The following is an 18,604-nucleotide window of genomic DNA, read 5'->3' as shown; positions in this document are numbered from 1 at the left end:
CACACAGGGCAAATATTTTATTAATGGTCTGAACACCAAATCGCGGTGTGATAGCAGATATGGGTCAATGCTTTTTTCCATGCTTGTGTTCTGTGGGATAAAACTGCTCCTAACAGGGCTGCAGAGGGTGCACACATCTTGGAAAATGTTTCCCATCGCTTAAGCCCTGGAAAGTAAAGGATAACCAGAATGTCAGCTGCTGGCATGAAAACTAGCTAAAAAGCAAAGTAATCCATAATGGTAGGCTTCTACAGGCAAACTGTAATAATACTGCACATTGCCATGTGCCACACACTGAGACAACTATTTCCAATTTATCAAGACTTGTTTTTCTTATATATCAGTGGCAGGGCTTTATTTTTCATCCAGACTCTAATTAACACATTGCAGAGATCTGTGTCTCAATGCTCCCAGGGTGTTGGTGGCTGTGCCAGGCATGTCCTGGGGGACAGCCAGTAGGGTCTGTGCAAAGGGTGCTCGGAGGGCAGGGTTTGAACTGCTCCCTCTGTCTCTGCGGGCAGCTGCTGCTGCGTGAGGTTATAATGTTTGCTGCTCTTTTCTCAGGCAGCACAACCTCCTCCACGCTGCCACGTCGTGGCCCAGGGGGAGGGACGGCAGCGGCAGCTGGGAAGGTGGTCAGCCGGCAGTGTGTCCCAAGTACCGCAGCGGCATCACGCCTGGGAGCCCACAGCCCCAAGAGGCACAGACCACTCACGTGTAAGTACAGCTGCCTGCGAGGCAACCACGAGCTCAAGAGATTGCGTTAAACTCCTCCAAGAGGGATCCCTGTCTTGCCGGCATTCAGGGGCAAGATCTAATCCTGCGCTAATAAGCCCAAGCTCCTGCTGCAAATAGTTTACAGCTGAGGGCATGCTCACTTTGTTTTCTGTCTTCATGGGGAAGGTTTAAAGGGGTTTAGGGTGAGTTTAAAGCAGGTTTAATTCTGCTAGCACCGGCACAAACAAGGGGTAGATCAAGTAACTGCAGTGTAAACACAGAGTCTGTTTTCAAAACTCCTCAATCTTTTTAGGGAGCTACATATAAATTTGGATTATCACTGAAGAGAACATGCCCAAATGAACATCATTATCCAAAAGTTTCCATCAGCTTCATTCAGAAAAAAATCCTTTTCTTCCTTCTCTTCACTCATTTTTAAAGTTAACTGGCTGCAATTCAAACAGCAAAGCACATAATGAAATAAATGGGGCAAATTCGAACAGCCAAAAGCATAATGAAATAAATGAGACAAATTCCTGAAACTGCACCTAACATGAAAATGAATCTCAGCTGCTCATTAGAGACTGCTGAGCAGTGAACATGGGCAAATTAAATCATGGGAAATAGAGGGAGGCACAGAAGAAAGGTTGATTATCTAAATCTCCTCTTATTAACTGCAAAATATTTTTTCAAGATCGAATGTAATAAAATACGTTAGTGGCAAATGGCAAAGCCTCTTTATGCATTTAAAGTAAAAGCGAGGTGTTGGGTTGGGCAGAGGAATGGGTAAACAAGGAATATACCACTTTACTTTCAGGGTGGGTTAGCAGCAAATAATTCTCACCTGACGTATGTCCAGGTGTTTGCTTCCTTACTCTCTATGGCAAAATTAATACTTTGTTTCCCCAGGTAAATTCAGATTTTGCTGGGGATTCATGTTAGTCATCTGTGAGAAGGAGGGGTTGCTGGTCCGAGGCTCATGTGTGGCAGCTGAGCTGGGTGGGCAGTGTGCCGCCTCCGCGCATGTGAGTGGCAGATACAGCCCTGCGAGCCAAGCGATGGTCCCCCACCATAGAGTCAATTCACTTGCAATTTGTTGGTCTGTCTAATGCATGGGCTGGTTTGCCTGTGTTACCTAACACCACGAAGCTTACTGAAGGAGGTAGCGAGGGGAAAGCTTTGTGGCTGTGGGGACATCATCTTCCCATTTTACTCCTACCAATCCTCGTGGGCACCAGGACCCAAAAAAGTTTTTAAAGCTCTCCCATCTACATGTTATCAACCCTAATTCATCATTGCTCTGTAACATGCTTGGTTTTGCCATTTTTTTTCTTGAAAGTATCCTTGCTGACTGAGAGGGTGGGGAACAGTGAGCGAGCCAAAAACTGGGTCTGCCTTGGAGGTAGTATGGGTAGAAAATCACACCTTGGGTCCTGCTCTGTAGGTCGCATGCACTGCAGGAAGTGCATTGCTGCCAACCTTCACCATGCACCTGCCTGCAGGAGCCTTTGGGATGTGTATAGATGTGGATCATGGGATGAAAAAAACTAAAACATGTCACAGTTTGGATGTTATCGTAGACACTGTCTCACACAACATCCTTGTCTCTAATTTGGAGAGACGTAAATCTGATGTATGGACCACTCAGTGGATAAAGAATTGGCTGGATGGCCACATGCAGAGAGCTGCAGTTAACAGCTCAATGTCCAACTGGAGACCGGTAACAAGTGGTACCCCTCAGGTCGGTGCTGGGACCGATCTTGTTCAACATCTTTGTCGGCAACATGGACAGTGGGATTGATGCACCCTCAGCAAGTTTGCTGATGACGCTAAGCTGTGTGGTTCGGTTGGTACGCTAGAGGGAAGGGATGCCATCCAGAGAGACCTTGACATGATTGAGAGGTGGGCCGATGCCAGCCTCATGAAGTTCAACCAAGCAAAGTGCAAGTCCTGCACCTGGGTCAGGGCAGTCCCAGGCACTGCTACAGGTTGGGCAGAGAAGAGATTCAGAGCAGCCCTGCGGAGAAGGACTTGGGGGTGTTGGTTGATGAAAAACTGAACATGAGCCAGCAGTGTGCGCTTGCAGCCCAGAAAGCCAACTGTATCCTGGGCTGCATCAAAAGAAGCGTGACCAGCAGGTCAAAGGAGGTGATCCTGCCCCTCTACTCTGCCCTCGTGAGACCCCACTTGGAGTACTGTGTGCAGTTCTGGTGTCCTCAACGTAAGAAGGACATGGAGCTACTGCAGCAAGTCCAGAGGGGCGCCATGAGGATCATAAGGGGGCTGGAGCACCTCCTGTATGAAGACAGGCTGAGAGAATTGGGGTTGTTCAGCCTGGAGAAGAGAAGACAGCATGGAGATCTTGTAGCAGGCTTCCAGTATCTGAAGGGGGCCTACAAGGATGACGGAGAGGGACTCTTCATCAGGGACTGTAGCAATAGGGAAAGGCGTAATGGGTTTAAACTTTAACAGGGGAAGTTCAGGTTACGTATAAGGAAGAAGTTCTTTACTGTGAGGGTGGTGAGGCACTGGAACAGGTTGCCCAAAGAAGTGGTAACTGCTCCATCCCTGGCAGTGTTCTAGGTCAGGTTAGACAGAGCCTTGGGAGACATGGTCTAGTGGAAGGTGTCCCTGCCCATGGCAGGGGGGTTGGAACTAGATGATCTTACGGTCCTTTCCAACCCAAACCATTCTGCAATTCTATGAGCAGCAAAGGAAAGTGGGCAAAGCCAAGCAGCTTATGTTATCATTGAAAAGGGAGGAGAAGCTGGAGTGGAGCTGCTCAGCATCACAGCTGTCCCCAGAAATCGTCCTTCAAGAAAGGTGATGATCATGAGGTGATGGCCAGGAAATGTGGAGAGGTCAGGAAGAAATTGTGACCATCTTTCTGTGGTGGTGTAACAGTCCTGATGTACAGGGGAGAAGGAGGCATTCCTGTAAGAGGCTTTAGGGTTGGCACCATTTGGTATGACACTCTCATAAGCAAGTGAGGAAGACATAGCCTTGATGAGACAGCTGTTGGGTGGGTGGAAAACTGGTTGCACGGTTAGTCAGAAAATTTATCAGCAGTTCACTGCCAGAAAGGGAGGTAATGACGAGTAGGAACCTGAGCCCACTACTCTTTGCATTTCTGTTTATGACTGGGAGGAGGGTTATTTGGTGTGCAGCTGGGAAATACTTGAGCACAACAGAGGACAGAATTATAATTCAAAGGGACAAGAGAAGTAGTCTGGGAAAAGTCCATGGTTTGCATTTCAGTGGTCATGCTGGTGAGCAAAGGCAAGGGGTGTGGGGTCTTGGAGGGGTGAGGGAAGCCATACCAGCTGCACTGGGAGCCAAGGGGTGTCAGCAGGTGGGAGGCTTTCACCCTTGGCTGCTGCACTTCTACACCAACAGGGTTTGGCTGGAGACAGTCCAAAGGGAGCAATAAAAATAGCGAGAGGTGGCTGAGATGTAACCCCTGCAGGAAAGCCAGAGGAGATTGTAGGAGACACTGGGGACAAGCGGTGCGGTCCTTAAGCATGGGACCCTTGAGAAGGAAGAGGGTTCATCTTTCTCCTTGACAGTTAGTACAAGACGTGACAGACTTAAACTGTGGTTTGAGAGGGGATGAACACATCTCTGCTCAGTTTTCACAGACAGCCTGATGTCTCCCAGTAGCACGCTCTGGCTCCTCCGCTCTCAACTTGTAAGCTCCGTTTAGCTTAACATTCATTCCAGTAACTCACGTGGCTTTCATGAATTAACTACTTAGCCCATGGGAATCATACCATTATCTTCGGATGAACTAGAAAAATAAAGAGTGCATTTATAAGGTTTTTACTTTTTTCACCCCGCCATCAACATTCCCTTCAAGAACATCAAAAGATTAAAAAAACAGATAGAGACATCTGCCAGCATCTCTGGAGATGTGTGTTGCATTTTCTTCTAATCCAGACAAAGTCTTTGGAGCCTCTCCATGCCTTCAAGAAATAGGGGAATTTTTCTTTTATTTAAGAACTGTCTAAAGGCTCTTTTACTGGGTTTTAACAGAGCCCTGTGTCAGCACAGTTAAAAAATGCTGGCATTTCCTCTGTGGAGATTAAAGATGATGTATTACCTTTGCTGCTCAAACCTGATTTACAGCTTCTATTTCAAAATTGCATAATACTTTTTTAAGTGCTCCAAAGTGCAGTAGCAGGGCTTAGATTGCAGAGCAAAGTCCAGGCACAGTTTTTACCACTCTAGTGTTTGTAATTCCTTCTCTAGGTCTAAAAGAAGAGCTGCAAGGAGCAATCTGACCCTTCCTGCACCCTTCCAACCACCAACATGGCATCGCCAATGAGGAGCTTGTTTACTGACCCTGACAGATACCTCCAGTCTTTCCGCCTCTTCCTTGCAAATTCGACCGAGCACCAGTGCATGCAGGAGTTCATGGAGAGGCGGTTTCCAGCTGTGATAGAGAGGTAGCATGGAGGTGGTCACATCGAGCTGAAGGGCCATGGTCCCAGGGCGCTGGCGGGCTTGGCTGAGCTGAGGGGGCTGTCTGCAAGAGGCAGATTGCTGTTCCCCAACAGCCATCCTGTCTGTAGGTGTCTGTAGGTCTCTGTTAGGGAGACCTAACACACACCACTGCACACACCGCTGAATGGCTGTTCTTCAGGACGGGTCCAGCTAGCAGGAAGGAGATGAGGCTGAATTGTTTCCTTGCATGCAAATACAGCTTGCCTTGAATCAACTGTAAAATGCATTAGCAGATATTATGTTCTAATATTAAATTTGATTGTGAGCATCCTTTTAAAAGTAATCTTTTTAGGTAATATTTAGTCTCTCTCTCAGGTGTCTAAATAACAGTCCTGCTCCGGTGTGTGTTTTTGCTGGACACCTTGCTTTGTGGGCTGGCTTGGGCAGCTGGCAGCCAGTGTCAAATCTTGTCTCTGAGGAGGCCCTTCTCTGGGCTCAAGATTTTATGGCTCTGCCAAAGCCTCACTAGGGGATTTTAAACATGTTACACTCTCCAGTACTGGGTAGCTCTCCTAAAATGTATAAATAATGTTTTTCAGTATTGGAAATGGGAAGTCTACAATCAATATTCTAAGTGTTGGTGGTGGAGCAGGTACGCTATGGACTTCAATATCGTATGCTTTTACTTTTTTTTTTTTTTTTTTTTTAAGAGAACAGAAGATTAAAAATTGCAGAAAGGAGTAGAGGAGGAAATAAGTCTTTTCTTGAAAAGTCAGCTCCAGGGGACAGATGGTGCTAGCTGGTGTGTGGCCACATCGTCTGGGAACAGCTTGTGCCTCCCCACCCTCTCTCCATGAGAGACCTCCTTCTGCACCATCACTCCTCAAGGGCAGAGAGGCTTCACTGCCCTGTAGTACTTCTATGCAACACCCCCACCCCCAAATGTCTCAGATTCCTCAGAATATTGAATTTTTGTTGGCAAAAAAATTTGCAATTTTTTTGCAATTTTATTGCAATTATTCTCCCCTGTAACTACTTACCAAGACGATAACTCCCCATCGCTGCTGCCTCCAGCCCTGCTATGTGATAGCCTAGGCTGAGCACTGTTTTGCCTGTATGTGCTTGCTGACCACAGTCAATGCACGAGCCCTTCTTGGAGCTACTGTTCTCCAAAACACTGTAACTGAACATAAGCTCCAGAATAAATCCAGAAGAAAGTGGAAGAAATAAGTCTCTTATCTGACGTTCACTGGGTGGAAAAACAATACGAAGAACATCAAATGGCTTTCTCTTATTAAATTCTTGCTTAAGTTCCCCCATAATTAAAGCCTGTTTTCTAATTCTGCTCTGCCCATTAAGTCACCAAACTTAAATTTTATATTAACAGTTAATTTAGTTTAAATGCTTAATCATACAATCTCCAAAGACTGATCTCAGCTTTGTCAATCTCCCCTAATAAGGTAAAATAATTGTATGCAAATGGTGGGCATTAGTTATAAAACAGACAATGTGACAGAGTAGCAATATTGCTCTCCGCACAAAGGAAACTATTCTTCTGCCAAAAAAAAGCGTTGTTTTTAACAGGAACACTTTGTGAGGTACTTAACTCCCTAACCAGGGACATTCCAGCTAAGTGGACATTCAAGCGATAATTTGCAGGCAAAACTCATTTTGTGATGCAAAAATCCCCAAACCGCCAAAACCCCTGCTGTTTGCTGGCTTGCTCTCATCCCCGGTTCTTGGGATGTAAGGAAAGAGCAAATTCCCAAATCCCCCCATCTAATCCTGGATGGTGTTGGAGGGCAGTGATGGAGCTGCTGCCTTGGCCTCATCTGCCTCTGTGCTTTGCAGGGAGGGAGCATGGAAGGAAAGTTTCCTTTCCACTTTCCCGCCGCAAGAGACAAGCACACCATTTAATGTAGCATCATATCCCATTACACCAGCCCATGTGCAGTGCCTGCCTTCGCTTACAGCTTCTGCCTTATTAAGTTCACACTCCAGCGCACAGCAGTCTGTACCTTTAAAAACCATAAAAGTCGTCAACGCTGCCATAAAGTAGCAACTGTGCTATAAACTATTCAGTTACGTAAAATGTTTAATTAGAAACTTAATGGTGAACATAGTGGTAGCCTTTAAAAGGTAATTGTGTTGGAGAGTTTAAATAATTTGGATAGCCTAATTGCGAAATTGTTGATAATGCAAGCTGCCACAGATTTGACTGTAAAATGCCTCAGGACACTTGTTTGCATATAAAAGAGCTAACCGAAGTCAATTAAGGCTGTGGATTAAATTATGAATCAAAGAGGTGGGGTTTTTTTGTTTAAAAACAATACAAGGGTGGTTTGGCCACAGAAGAGTGTATTAATCACATATGGAAATGCAAAATTCAGATTTTTTTTCTATCAGAACCTGCAAAGTCTTTTCAAAAGGCTAATCCCTTGTACAGAAAGTTGGTAAAGGAATCAAAAATCAAAATATTCTAGTAGTTCATTATAAATTCTCTGTTCCCAAATTCTACCACGGCAGTCAGCAGATGACTGGCTTTGCTCCGATTTTTCAACAGAATTCAGGGTTTGCAGTGATTGCAAAGCTGCAGCTATTTCTGCTGGTTCAGAAATTCAATTTCCCTCCCTCAAAGAATCAGATGCCACATAAATTTTGGTGTTCTTGGTTGCTGAAAGAAAGACATGTAAGTCCGAAAAAATGGAACTCTTCTTCACTTTTTATGTTAAATTCTGAGGGCGTTAGTGAGCAGATGAGACCTGGGATGGGGTGCCTGATTTTGACCTGTGGTGATGTGTGGTGGGGTCAGAAATAGTCAGAGAGTTCTTCATAGTGAAAAGGACACTCCCGGGGGAGGAGCTGGTTATCTGGATTGAGCTCTGGGGGACACTTTATGACTATTTAATCCCTGACATTTTCCTTTTGTACCTCAAATCTTCTGTGTAATGGAGCTAATGCTGAAGTGGCAGGAGCCCAGGAGCACTGAAAATCATAAAGATGGGTAGAGACTGCAAATACAATGGGGGCCCTCCCTCAGCAGGGGCCTGTCTGGTCATCAAGGTTTGCTGGGGGATCTTTCATTCAGTACATAATTTAGTTCATTTGTGGAGAATTTTATAACATGGACTTGTGTGCAACCACAAGTAAATCTTTCAGGACAAAGCTCAGTATTTGTCTGTAACAAAACCTCTGGATCTATTACTCACCACAGCTACCCTCTGCTTCACTCTTCCTGCCTTAATTTATTCTTCTGTTGTTTTTCCCACTTCCTATATTGTGGATGAGGAGAAGTGATCAAGAGCGATGGCAGCTCATTTTAAATTTTGAAATATTGGACCTATTGGTACTTCCATCAGTAAAATAATTGTGGCTGGCCTGAACAGTGTCCAGAGAGAGCTACTCCTCACAAAAAAAAAGTAGTCAGCTCTGGGGTCTTCTGCAATCAGGGGTTAGATAAACACAGATGGTATGTGCACATACTTACGGAAAAAGTCATAGGACAGTAAAGACAAACGGACATGAATGTTGCTTCTGATTCCAGTGTAAACATGTATTCTCTGCTCCCTCACCCACATGACTTGGTAACCAGTGAGACGCTTGTTTAAAAATGCTCTTGCTGACTCTTAAGAAAGCCTGCCAGGTTCACTGGTGGCTTGGGACCATCAGAACTGGTACCATCTAAGCCGTTTAGGATCTGCCCGGGGAAGTTAGGAAGTTAGGCCATGTCCAGAAAATAAGAGGTCAAGCCATGTGCATGAATGTGTCTGGCACTGGCACTGATGGTGGCAGTCAGAGATGAGGAATGAAGATAGTTGGGACTGATATTGAAATTTTTCTCAAATCCTAGAGCTAAACCTTCAGTGTCAATCTGCTGAGAATACAAAGCAGCTACATGTACCTGTGTGGTACATTTTCTGTACATGAATGGCGGGCATCAGTCTTCAAAACTGGGGATGTAATGATGGTGGAGATAGCAGTTGCCTGAGCTTTACTTTCATCTGGTATTTCATGTTGCTTGAGTCCCTAGGTGAGATTGACCTGCTGATCCTCTCAAAAGTACAAGCCAGATATCCAGGTGTCACCATCAACAACGATGTGATAGAGCCAAGTGCTGACCAAATCTTCAAGTACAAAGGTATTTTTACATTATATAAATTAAATTTATATTAAGTGTGCTTAATACATTAAAATGACCCTGCATGCAGATACTTTCTTGTCAGAATTGGCTCTTAAAAGTAAAAAAAAAGTCACTATTTTATGCTTTTTTGCCATCATTGCTTTTCAACAGTGCTCAGTCTCTCATTAAAATCTTAGTCTCTCACACTGCAAAGAACTCTGCATGGCAAATGCTTAAGCTAGACAGATTTAAAAAGCTAAGCTGGGTGGGAACTGGTAGGTGATTGTACGGGAATAGAGTAAAATCCCCACATTTCAGGAAGTTTTTCTCCTTCTACTTGCACTGAATCAGGATCCCTCCTCAGCATCAAAGGGAAAATTTTAGTGTCTCATGGTAATTCTCACATACCTTACAAATCATTTCCAAATAACAATTAGCTAAACCTCACTGTGTTGCACTAAATTACTTAGCATCCTTTGAATTAGAAAACATGGAAAGGAAAGCAAGACAGATAGGAAAGACTTTTGCTGTGACTTTAGTGGCTTAAAGCTTGTTTCCTTCCACCAGTCCCAAGGTCTGAGCAACATCATGAAGGAAAGGCAAGAGTTTTCTAAGGAGGACTGAATGTTAGCAGGTGCTTTGGTCAAATTGCCCTACAAAGTGAGCATTAAATATCAGTCCACAGTTTGAGTACCACTGGATTAGCACCTACCAGGCTTGAATTTAGCAGGTGATTATGGTCTTTTATGGAGGTGACACCACCTACGGGGTGCAGGCTGTGAGCAACCCTGAGCAGAGCACACCTTGCCAGAAAATAGCTGATGAATAGATGTGGCAGAAATGAATGAAACTGGTCAGCAGTCCAAACTGTTGGAAATGCTCCAAACCATAGTAAATACCAGACTATAAAACCACACTGTAAATCTCCAACCCTTACTCTTGCTTAAGTCCTTAAAAATGAAGCATTCTCAGTACGAAGCGACTTGTGGAAGTTGAAGGAAAAATAATAAAACTTGTAACGATCCTTTCTCCCCACAGTTCAGAGGAGTTCAGAGTCACCAGAAGCACAAAAGGCTTCCAGGAAACACATTTTTTTACACCTGTCTCTGTATTACAGGGACCTGATCCTTGAAATGATGAGTTGTGCAAAATCCCAGGAGTTTTTACATTGCTCCAGGCTGAGATGGTGAAGGATGGGCAACAGACAAACTCTGATATAAACAGATATAAACTCTGTTTATAACACAGTTTGAGCACTTGCACATAGCATTTCTGACCTGCCTGGGCCACGGACCACAGGCTATGTGAGACTGGATTTGTGCTGAATCTTCCTAATGGTCCTACCACTGATTAACTGGCAGTCCTATTCTACTTCAATGAGTTTCTTTCCAGAAGAAAGTTAAAGAAAATATAAGATGTTGTCCTTATGTTAAGTTTTATGCTAAACTAGAAATGAAATATTAATCTGAATTTCTTTCTTTAAACTTTCTTATTTGGTAATTAGTCATGTCCCCAGTAGGTATCATTAATTAGGTTTCTGAGCCCTAAGATTTTCCAGAGAGAATCTGAAACATTATCTGCATCTCTGAGGATTCAGTAGTTATGTTTTCTGCCTAACCAGATACTTTCACCTTGGGAAAGAGAAGCCAAGCTTACAAGAGAAATTTCATACCAGGATGTGCAGTGATTACAAATTGAGGTTTCTCTTAGGCTGCATTGTATACTGGAGGCTCTCCTCAAAGCTCCATGTCCAGGCTGTAGCTTTCCTTCATTCCCAGTCCATGTGCAGGTGAAGCCCCTTGATGACCGTGGTTGGTATGTTGGTGGCCTCAGAACTGAGATGCATTGCCATTGCCTGCATGGCGTGGCACAACTGCAGGCACTAAAGTTTTGATGACACCCAGCAAGGGCACACGACCAGGATAAAATTAAGGAAAAATTTTCAAAATGGTTAGTGTGATACATTTTAGCTTCGGATGAATCTTTGGGCAGAAACTTCCCATAATCAGAATGAGATTGCCCTTTCTGAAATTTTGACTTTAAAAGCCCACCCTGGCAATCGATTCAGCTTTTCTAGCACCTCCTTGCAGACTATCTAGCAATTGAATTGAACCAAATTGCACCAGATTGTTTGTGATGGTGATATGAACTGCTGCTGAATGAAGCCTGAGTTTAAAACAGCAAATTAAATCTGAACTGTAAGTGCCAGAGCTGGTGACTGGTAAATAGAAGCAAACAGAGTAATAGTAGCAGTATCGAAAGGGGTGGCCCATTTCCAGCCATAAAAGAGAGGAGATAAGCACTGATAGAGCATTTCTCATCTGTCCAACGGGGATATGTCCTAATCAGAGCCCTAAAGGAGAAACATTGTGATTAGTGGTGTAAAGCCACTGGTCTTAGCAAATCATGTTGTTTTGAACACGTGTTCTGTAGCTAAGGCTCAGTCTGCCTTTGGGCCATTTGAGTTTTAAATTTATGTTAACTCCAGCGAAGCACAGAAATCGCATCAGGGCTAGCTTTGTCCTGGAGCAATCCTGAGCTCCAGGCAGGAGCACAGTGAAATGAGCTCCATATGCCAGCAGATGGACATTAATATTCTGGCATCTCCTAAATTCTGAAATGATCTCTCAGTTTTGCTCCCATAAAAAGCAAAGAAATGAAGTGGTGAACCAGGCCCTTGGTATAACTTATTCCTTGAGTCCACTTCTCCAACTTTCTGCTTTCCTCTGTTGCTGGATGTGCATTGTATCAAGGTCTGAAAACATGCCGTATGTCACTCTTTATACTCCTCTTTGCTTTAAAATACTATTATCCCTTTTACCTGAAGCAGTTGGCTGAAACTGTGGGCTTTTGAAAAATTATTTGGACACAGCAGAAGACAAATGCCACGTGATGGGTTCTTGCTCATGGAGCAAAGCTCCTTCCCTCTCCCACTATCCCCATGACACATTCCCAGAATGAGCCAATTACTTTCTCTTCCTTTCTTGAGCTCTTAATTGTGCTTCTCTCCAAAATTACCCTCCCTTTGATCCATCCCCATTTGTTCAGTCTCTAGAAAACCCTTTTCCATGGCCTGGCTTCTGCTCAGCCATGTGGGGATTGTGGCACCTAAGTGAAGAGACCATCAACTCTTCCCACATTCAGCATGGAGTGTGCTGCTCATGGCCTCATAACTGTTTATCCCAACCAACATATTGAAATTCAGTCATGGAGAAGAGTTGTTTGGGTTTTGGTTTGGTTTGGCTTGGGGTTTTTTTGATCAGGTAAAGACTGGATGAGCCCAAATGAGGGTGCAAAGCGAAAAACATCAGACCCTCTTAAGATTTCATCCTACAAAGACCTTTACAGTTCCATATGTGCTCAAGGTTTTAAATATTCCACTGCTGGGTTAAATTGGTACCAGATCTCTCTACCTAAATATGACTTTTGGATGTATAAAAGCTCTGAATGGAAATCGGTCTTGTATTTGCAATTGAGATAACCCTGTTCTGCCTTCTCCCATGTTTCAGAGCATGTGGCTGCGACATCAAACCTTGAGAACGTAAAGTTTACCTGGTATGAGGAGACAGCTTATGAATATGAAAGTCGAATGAATGCAGAAAAGAAATCTAAAAAATGGGACTTCATTCACATGATCCAGGTAAAAATCTCTGCAAAATAAATGTTGCCAAAGACTTGGCTGTTAAAAGCATGCATGAAGTATGTGACCTCATTATCCACTCTCAGGTGAGTTTATTTCCCTGTAATTTAAAGTACTTAAGCATAAGTGAACTGCAAAAATAAAAGATGAGTTACAGCAAAGCAACTTTGAGCACAGTAGTCCAATTAACCAGGCGGTGGGTGGCAGCCAACTAAAAATACATTTTAACTAGTATTTTCAAAGCTCCTTGTCCTCCCTGTGAAATTGCCTTTGTGTTTCCGAGTTTACTGAAGCCATTACAAGTCATCTTCGATGCTAAGAAAGGAAAATTTATTTATCTCAGGTTAACAAATGATCATAAGCTTGGTCCTGGGAGAGCAGGAGAGCAGGCAAGGCAGCGACAGCCACGAGCTTGCAGTATGAGTTCACTGCCCAGTGTTGTGCTAACATGTCCTGTTGTCCCGCTGCAATTCTGTCAAGATTGCCCCCATTTGGTTTCTTTTACCTAGTGGTGCCACTTACAATATTCGCCAGACCTCACCGTAACTGCAAGTATCTCTGTTTTTTCCAGATGCTGTATTATGTGAAAGATGTCCCAGCAACTATCCAGTATTTCCATAGCCTCCTGGAAGAGCAGGCGAAGCTCCTCATTATCCTGGTGTCAGGTGAGAGCTGCTCCACCAGTGCTGCTCAATTGGGCAAAAGCTGTGAGGAGCTTTGTGGTTCCTGCAAGCTCAACATAGGCCAGCTAGAAATCAATGCACATTTTTATTTACAACATCCTTTTTCACCAATAGAGGTGAACTCACTGAGTAATAAATGGTGTCCACTCATCTACATCGATTGAAATCTGCACACTGTATATACCTGCGCAGCTCCATGCTGCAGGTTGTAAAGCAGAAGGCTTTGTAAGCCAGAAAACCCATGCCAAGGACACAAAACATCTTTCTCTCCCCTCTACCCTTCCCTATCCTACAGCCTGGCCAGTGATGGACGCAGCAGAGAGCCCCACAGCAGGCGAGAGGCTCCATCCAGCGGCTCTCACTCACAAGAGCTCCTCCAGCCTCAGCTATTTTCTGTAAAAGGCTTTTCAGGCTGGGTATCACATTATCTCACTCCTGGAAACCTGTGGCATTAAGCAAACAGCTACAACAGGGCTCAGCTGTGCCATACAGCAGGTGTTAGAGTACATATGGTTCATTTTCTTCTCAAACTGCCCATTTCCTTAATTTCATCATTTTGGGTGGAAAACAGCATTCTTAGGCTGTTTCAGATCTCAAAAGAGATGTTCTGTGGTCAATCCAGCAGGAAAATGTGGGAGCAGAGTAAACTATGACCTTTTAATATTGTGGGCAAAGTATGCTAGAGATACTGCAATGGTGGGGTCTAATGTGACTCTAGAAAGCCTTTAATTTGCTTCACAAGCTATGGAAATTTTAGTTGTGTAAACAGTCACATCTGATAATTTTGTCAGATATAATAAGTGTTACTTGTTCAGAGGTTTAAGCTTATTTTTTTAATTTAATTTGGCCATGTCTGCAAGCTGTAGTGCATTTAATGAAGTTCCTTTTTTGTGTTCATGAAGTGTCCACAATGAAGTGACACTTCTCTGACCTGAATTTGTTCAAACTATTTGTCTCCAAGATATTTTTAGTATAAAGTGTTTTCAAGCATCTCACTGCAAGAAATCTGTATTTTAAATGATCTGATTTTAAATTATTTGAAAGAACTGTTCTTATTCTTTGGCTGAAGAGGAATAGATCATAATATCAGACTGTTGCTGATTACCTGTGTATAGGTAATTGAAACTCTTTTGCTTAACCTGTCCCTTTGGATATTCATGAAATGTGAATACAGGGAGGAACATGTGTGTATTCAAAATTAATGTGATTAAAAATCGCATTATGAAATCGTATTAAAAATGAAAAAGTATTTGAAGTCCTCTCTGGGCCAGGCGATTCTGTGTTTTCTAATGGAGCAGAATGGAGTATAAATTGCTGGGCCCAGCAAGAAAACGGGAGAGAGAGTAGTAGGGCTTAGAATAGCGGAGGGGAAAGGAAAGGGAAAACCTTGGGGAAAGAGGAGAGAGAGGGGAAGGAAGAAGTGCTATGAAATGAGCACTGAAGCAAAAACAGATACTGAAAGATAAGCACAACAAAGCTCATTTCAAAAAATGAAGGTAATGTCATCTCCAACACAAACACATTAGGATGTGTTAATTAAAAAACAGTCAGGGAATAGGATTGATAGGAGAGGGCTTGGGTCAGTTGGTGAAGGTTGCAGTCCCTCCTGCTCTGTCCCTGCTGGGAGAGCAGGTGAGTTGAAGAGCTATGTGGTGTTATTTTTAACATATTTTAAAAATCTGTTTACATCATCTTGAAAACAAAAGTAGTGCCATATGCTGAGCCTATTGAGAGCTATTATAATAATGCTGCGTTCAGGTAGTGTATAATTGCTCAGCTCAGAGATGGCACTGAGTCACACAACACTGACACCGGCAAATTTTCTGCAATTAGTGTTCTGCATTCAATTTCCACCAGGTGAAAGAAAATTTGTAGCCCCTTTTCTAAAAAACCAACTGTTTTATTGACTTAAATAATGTTTTGCAGATAAAGCACTTGCAAAAACCACTGAGCAACTGGCTTTAGTAGTTGTGGAGATTTATTGTTATAACTCTCCAGAGCTGCTCATTAGGCTCGAAGTTATTTTCATCTGGTCCAGTCATTCTGGGTGATCCTTTTATAAATGATTTATAGAAGAAATGCCGAATCAGAGATCCAAGCTGAGGGAAAATAAAGATGTGAAGGCATATCTGGGGAGTTTTTAAGCTCACCCAGCTGGTTTTCTTTGTAAAACATCCCCTGAGAAGCAGTGCATGCAGAAGCATGGGCTTGGCTTGGGATCGGTTCTGTGGGTGACTGCAGTGCCACAGGGGCCTTTTCTGTCCTCACTCTTCATTGTTGCACACCCAAATAGTACGCAGCCAAAACATCCTTCTGCCAGCACTGAGGAGGTCTGCTTGCGGTTAGGGGCAACCCTCTCATTGTCCATGCCCAACAGCATGTAAGCATGGTGGGAGTGAAGGCTGAAGGCTGGGAGGATGGTGCAGTTTCACCCTGAGCTCTGTCCATCCCACCCTTTTCTCCACCATACATCCAGCTGCCTGGACAATGTGATCAGGATTTTGTACACCATGTAGTTCACATAGCAGATAGTTTAATGGTAATAAGTGTTTCAATGAAGCTCAAATGTAGCTCAACCACCGAGTAATTAGGTGAAGGGATAAGAGAGGATTTGGTCTTCCAAACAGCAGCAGAAACATAGGGAATAGTTTAAATCACAAAGATGGCACCGAATAGCTAGTGTTCAGCATGTCAACTATAAAAAGATGTCACTGCAAGATACTGCCTATGTGTATGAAGCAAAGGGGTGCAGGTGTTGAGAGTGGAAGGGAGGATGATTAAGTGCACTGAGGTGCTCTGGTCTCAGCTGGGGGCTTGGTGGGAGATGCTGAAGCTCCAGGGTAAGTAACGTGTCTATCCCCTCCTGCAACCCTTAATCCCAAGGCAGCCGGAAGCAGGGAGGCAACCGTCTCTACCGTGCCTCAGGACACATGTCCCAATTCTGGAAAGATCCTGCTTGCAACGAGGACAACTGATAAAAAAAAAAAAGGTGATAAAATTCTTGTGGTTTTCCTTATTCTTGAGCATTTTTCCGGTGGTTTATCTCTCAGGAACCAGTGGCTGGGAAACACTATGGAAGAAGTATGGGTCTGCCTTCCCTTTAGATGATGTCTGCTCTTACGTTTCTTCTGCTGACATCAAAAGGATACTGGATTCAGCCGGGCTGAAGTGCCAGCTCCATGAGCTCCCATCCCACATGGACATAACAAGCTGCTTTATTGAAGGGAGCAAGGATGGGGAGATGTTGCTGGACTTCCTGACAGAAACTTGTGAGTTTTGTAAAACTGCTCCTCCTGAACTAAAGCGTCAGGTAATGGAAGAGTTAAGAAAGCCTGAATGCAGTCAAGAAAGAGATGGGAAGGTGCTTTTTAATAACAACCTGAGTGTAATAGTGATTGAACCATGAGTTAACCTCTTCTTGCTTCTTGATATAAAGCAAATAGTCAAACTGTTAACAACTGAAAGACATTTTTCATACTTTATAAATGGCTTAGTTTACTTCAGTATTGATACATTATTTTTTGAGCCTGTTAAGAAATCAGTATTAATATCTGTTGTTATGAGTGAGCTTTAATACCTGATTAACTCTGCGCCAATCTATGAATGTGTAACTCACTAAACAGTTAATTGTGCTTTATCGCATAGACAGTGTATAATCACATGTAACTCATACCATCCACTCAGGCATTGCAGAAACCTGTCTATTTCCTAAGAAATAACCAAGAAACTATACACGTTTTCATCATCATCATTTAAAAACTCTCTACAGACCAAATGAGAAAATTTACAAGTTCTCAGTGCAGCTCGCAAGAGTGGAGGCTCAGAATGACCGGCATGTTGTGTGGCTGCTAAGTGGGATTTCTTGAGCTTGTGATTTCAACATCTCATACCTCCAGTTACTGTGAAAGTGGCCTCACACCTTCTGCACGTGCAGTGGTTGCCTGCTCCTGCCTCTGCAGCCAACTCCATTAACGGCACTGCTTCCCTTCCCTTTTCCCACATTTTTACTTTATTTTTATGGTGTTGCATCTGCAGAGTGATTTGTGTACCAGGTCCTACTGGCACTGCAAGAGGTATGCAATTGAAGATGGTTAAGGTACAGCAGTGGTAACAACTGTCCTGGAAAGATGGTTTTCACTAGTGAGCCCTGACGCAAAGCCTTTGTTAGGAATCTGCTACTATTGTCACACAGGGCATTTTGATAATTTTAGTTAACCACACAAACCTTTCTCTAGCCTGGAAGCAAGGGCCATGTGTGCCTTGTGAGCTTTGTAGCAATGAAGATGTAAAAACAAACACTGATGCCAAACTGACAGGTTTCAGTGGGATTTGTCTCATTTTTAATGGAGTCGTGTCAGCTAAATCTGTTTAGTATATCTTACAGGATGTTCAGGAAGAAGGTGCTTCCTCAGTCCCTTCTCCATGTGGGGCTGTCTCTGCTCTGATAGTCGATGCATGTGTTTTGCTAAATGATTTTACGGTTTTAAGAAGTGTTATGCTCTCTACAAGGCACAATGCATAGTGAGATACAATATAGTCGCTTGAATGAATTTAATAGTCCAAATACTCAATTTATTCCGTGAGACAGGTGTGATTTCTGCCATTGAAATAATTTGATTCAATGTCAAAATGGTTTACTTTGGGTAATGTTTTAGCTGCAAGAAATTATGTTTTATTTCTGCATGTACATTTCTGATACAATATAGAGTATTAATGATTTGAAGTGATTTTCAAGAGACTATATTGGGCATTATTAGCTGTTTATATTCATTTTAGGGTGAATTATTCAAAACACACACTTCTCCTAGTGATCAAATATTAATTCCAGTGTACTTTAGAATGTTTCCATTATATTTCTTAGCTGTTAAACAGAAGAAAATCTATTACCACTTTAACACAGTGCTACGTACAGATTCCTGCATTAGAAGACCTCAGTATATCTGTGAGCTGCTACAGTGACATGCTGAAGCAGGAAAGAAAGAAAATCTCTCACTAGGACAT

The 18,604-nt window shown here is 43.2% G+C and overlaps 1 protein-coding gene across 2 annotated transcripts; it reads left to right on the top strand.

Moving 5' to 3' along the window:
• The first annotated feature begins 617 nt into the window (after window positions 1-617).
• Window positions 618-17,916, top strand: HNMT (histamine N-methyltransferase). Of its 2 annotated transcripts, XM_030488412.1 has the most exons (7): window positions 620-717; window positions 4,966-5,162; window positions 5,760-5,812; window positions 9,191-9,298; window positions 12,790-12,920; window positions 13,492-13,585; window positions 16,654-17,916. In XM_030488412.1, the coding sequence occupies exons 2-7, from the start codon at window positions 5,026-5,028 to the stop codon at window positions 17,007-17,009; spliced, it is 879 nt and encodes a 292-aa protein (XP_030344272.1). In that variant the 5' UTR covers window positions 620-717; window positions 4,966-5,025; the 3' UTR covers window positions 17,010-17,916. The 2 variants fall into 2 exon arrangements, with proteins under 2 accessions (XP_030344273.1, XP_030344272.1); XM_030488413.1 differs by lacking the exon at window positions 13,492-13,585 and having other exon boundaries at window positions 618-717; window positions 16,654-16,804.
• The last annotated feature ends 688 nt before the right edge of the window (window positions 17,917-18,604 follow it).

Source organism: Strigops habroptila, chromosome 5 (assembly GCF_004027225.2).
Source record: "Strigops habroptila isolate Jane chromosome 5, bStrHab1.2.pri, whole genome shotgun sequence".
Lineage (NCBI taxonomy): Eukaryota > Metazoa > Chordata > Aves > Psittaciformes > Psittacidae > Strigops > Strigops habroptila.
Note: the sequence above shows the minus strand (reverse complement) of the source record. Positions and strands in the feature narration are given on the sequence as shown.

Excerpts from the sequence above, each read along its gene's own strand:
- HNMT (XM_030488412.1), top strand. The coding sequence starts at position 5,026 with ATGGCATCGCCAATGAGGAGCTTGTTTACTGACCCTGACAGATACCTC. Across the intron at positions 9,299-12,789 it reads CCAAATCTTCAAGTACAAAG|AGCATGTGGCTGCGACATCA; the intron begins GTATTTTTACAT and ends CCCATGTTTCAG. Across the intron at positions 13,586-16,653 it reads CCTCATTATCCTGGTGTCAG|GAACCAGTGGCTGGGAAACA; the intron begins GTGAGAGCTGCT and ends TTTATCTCTCAG.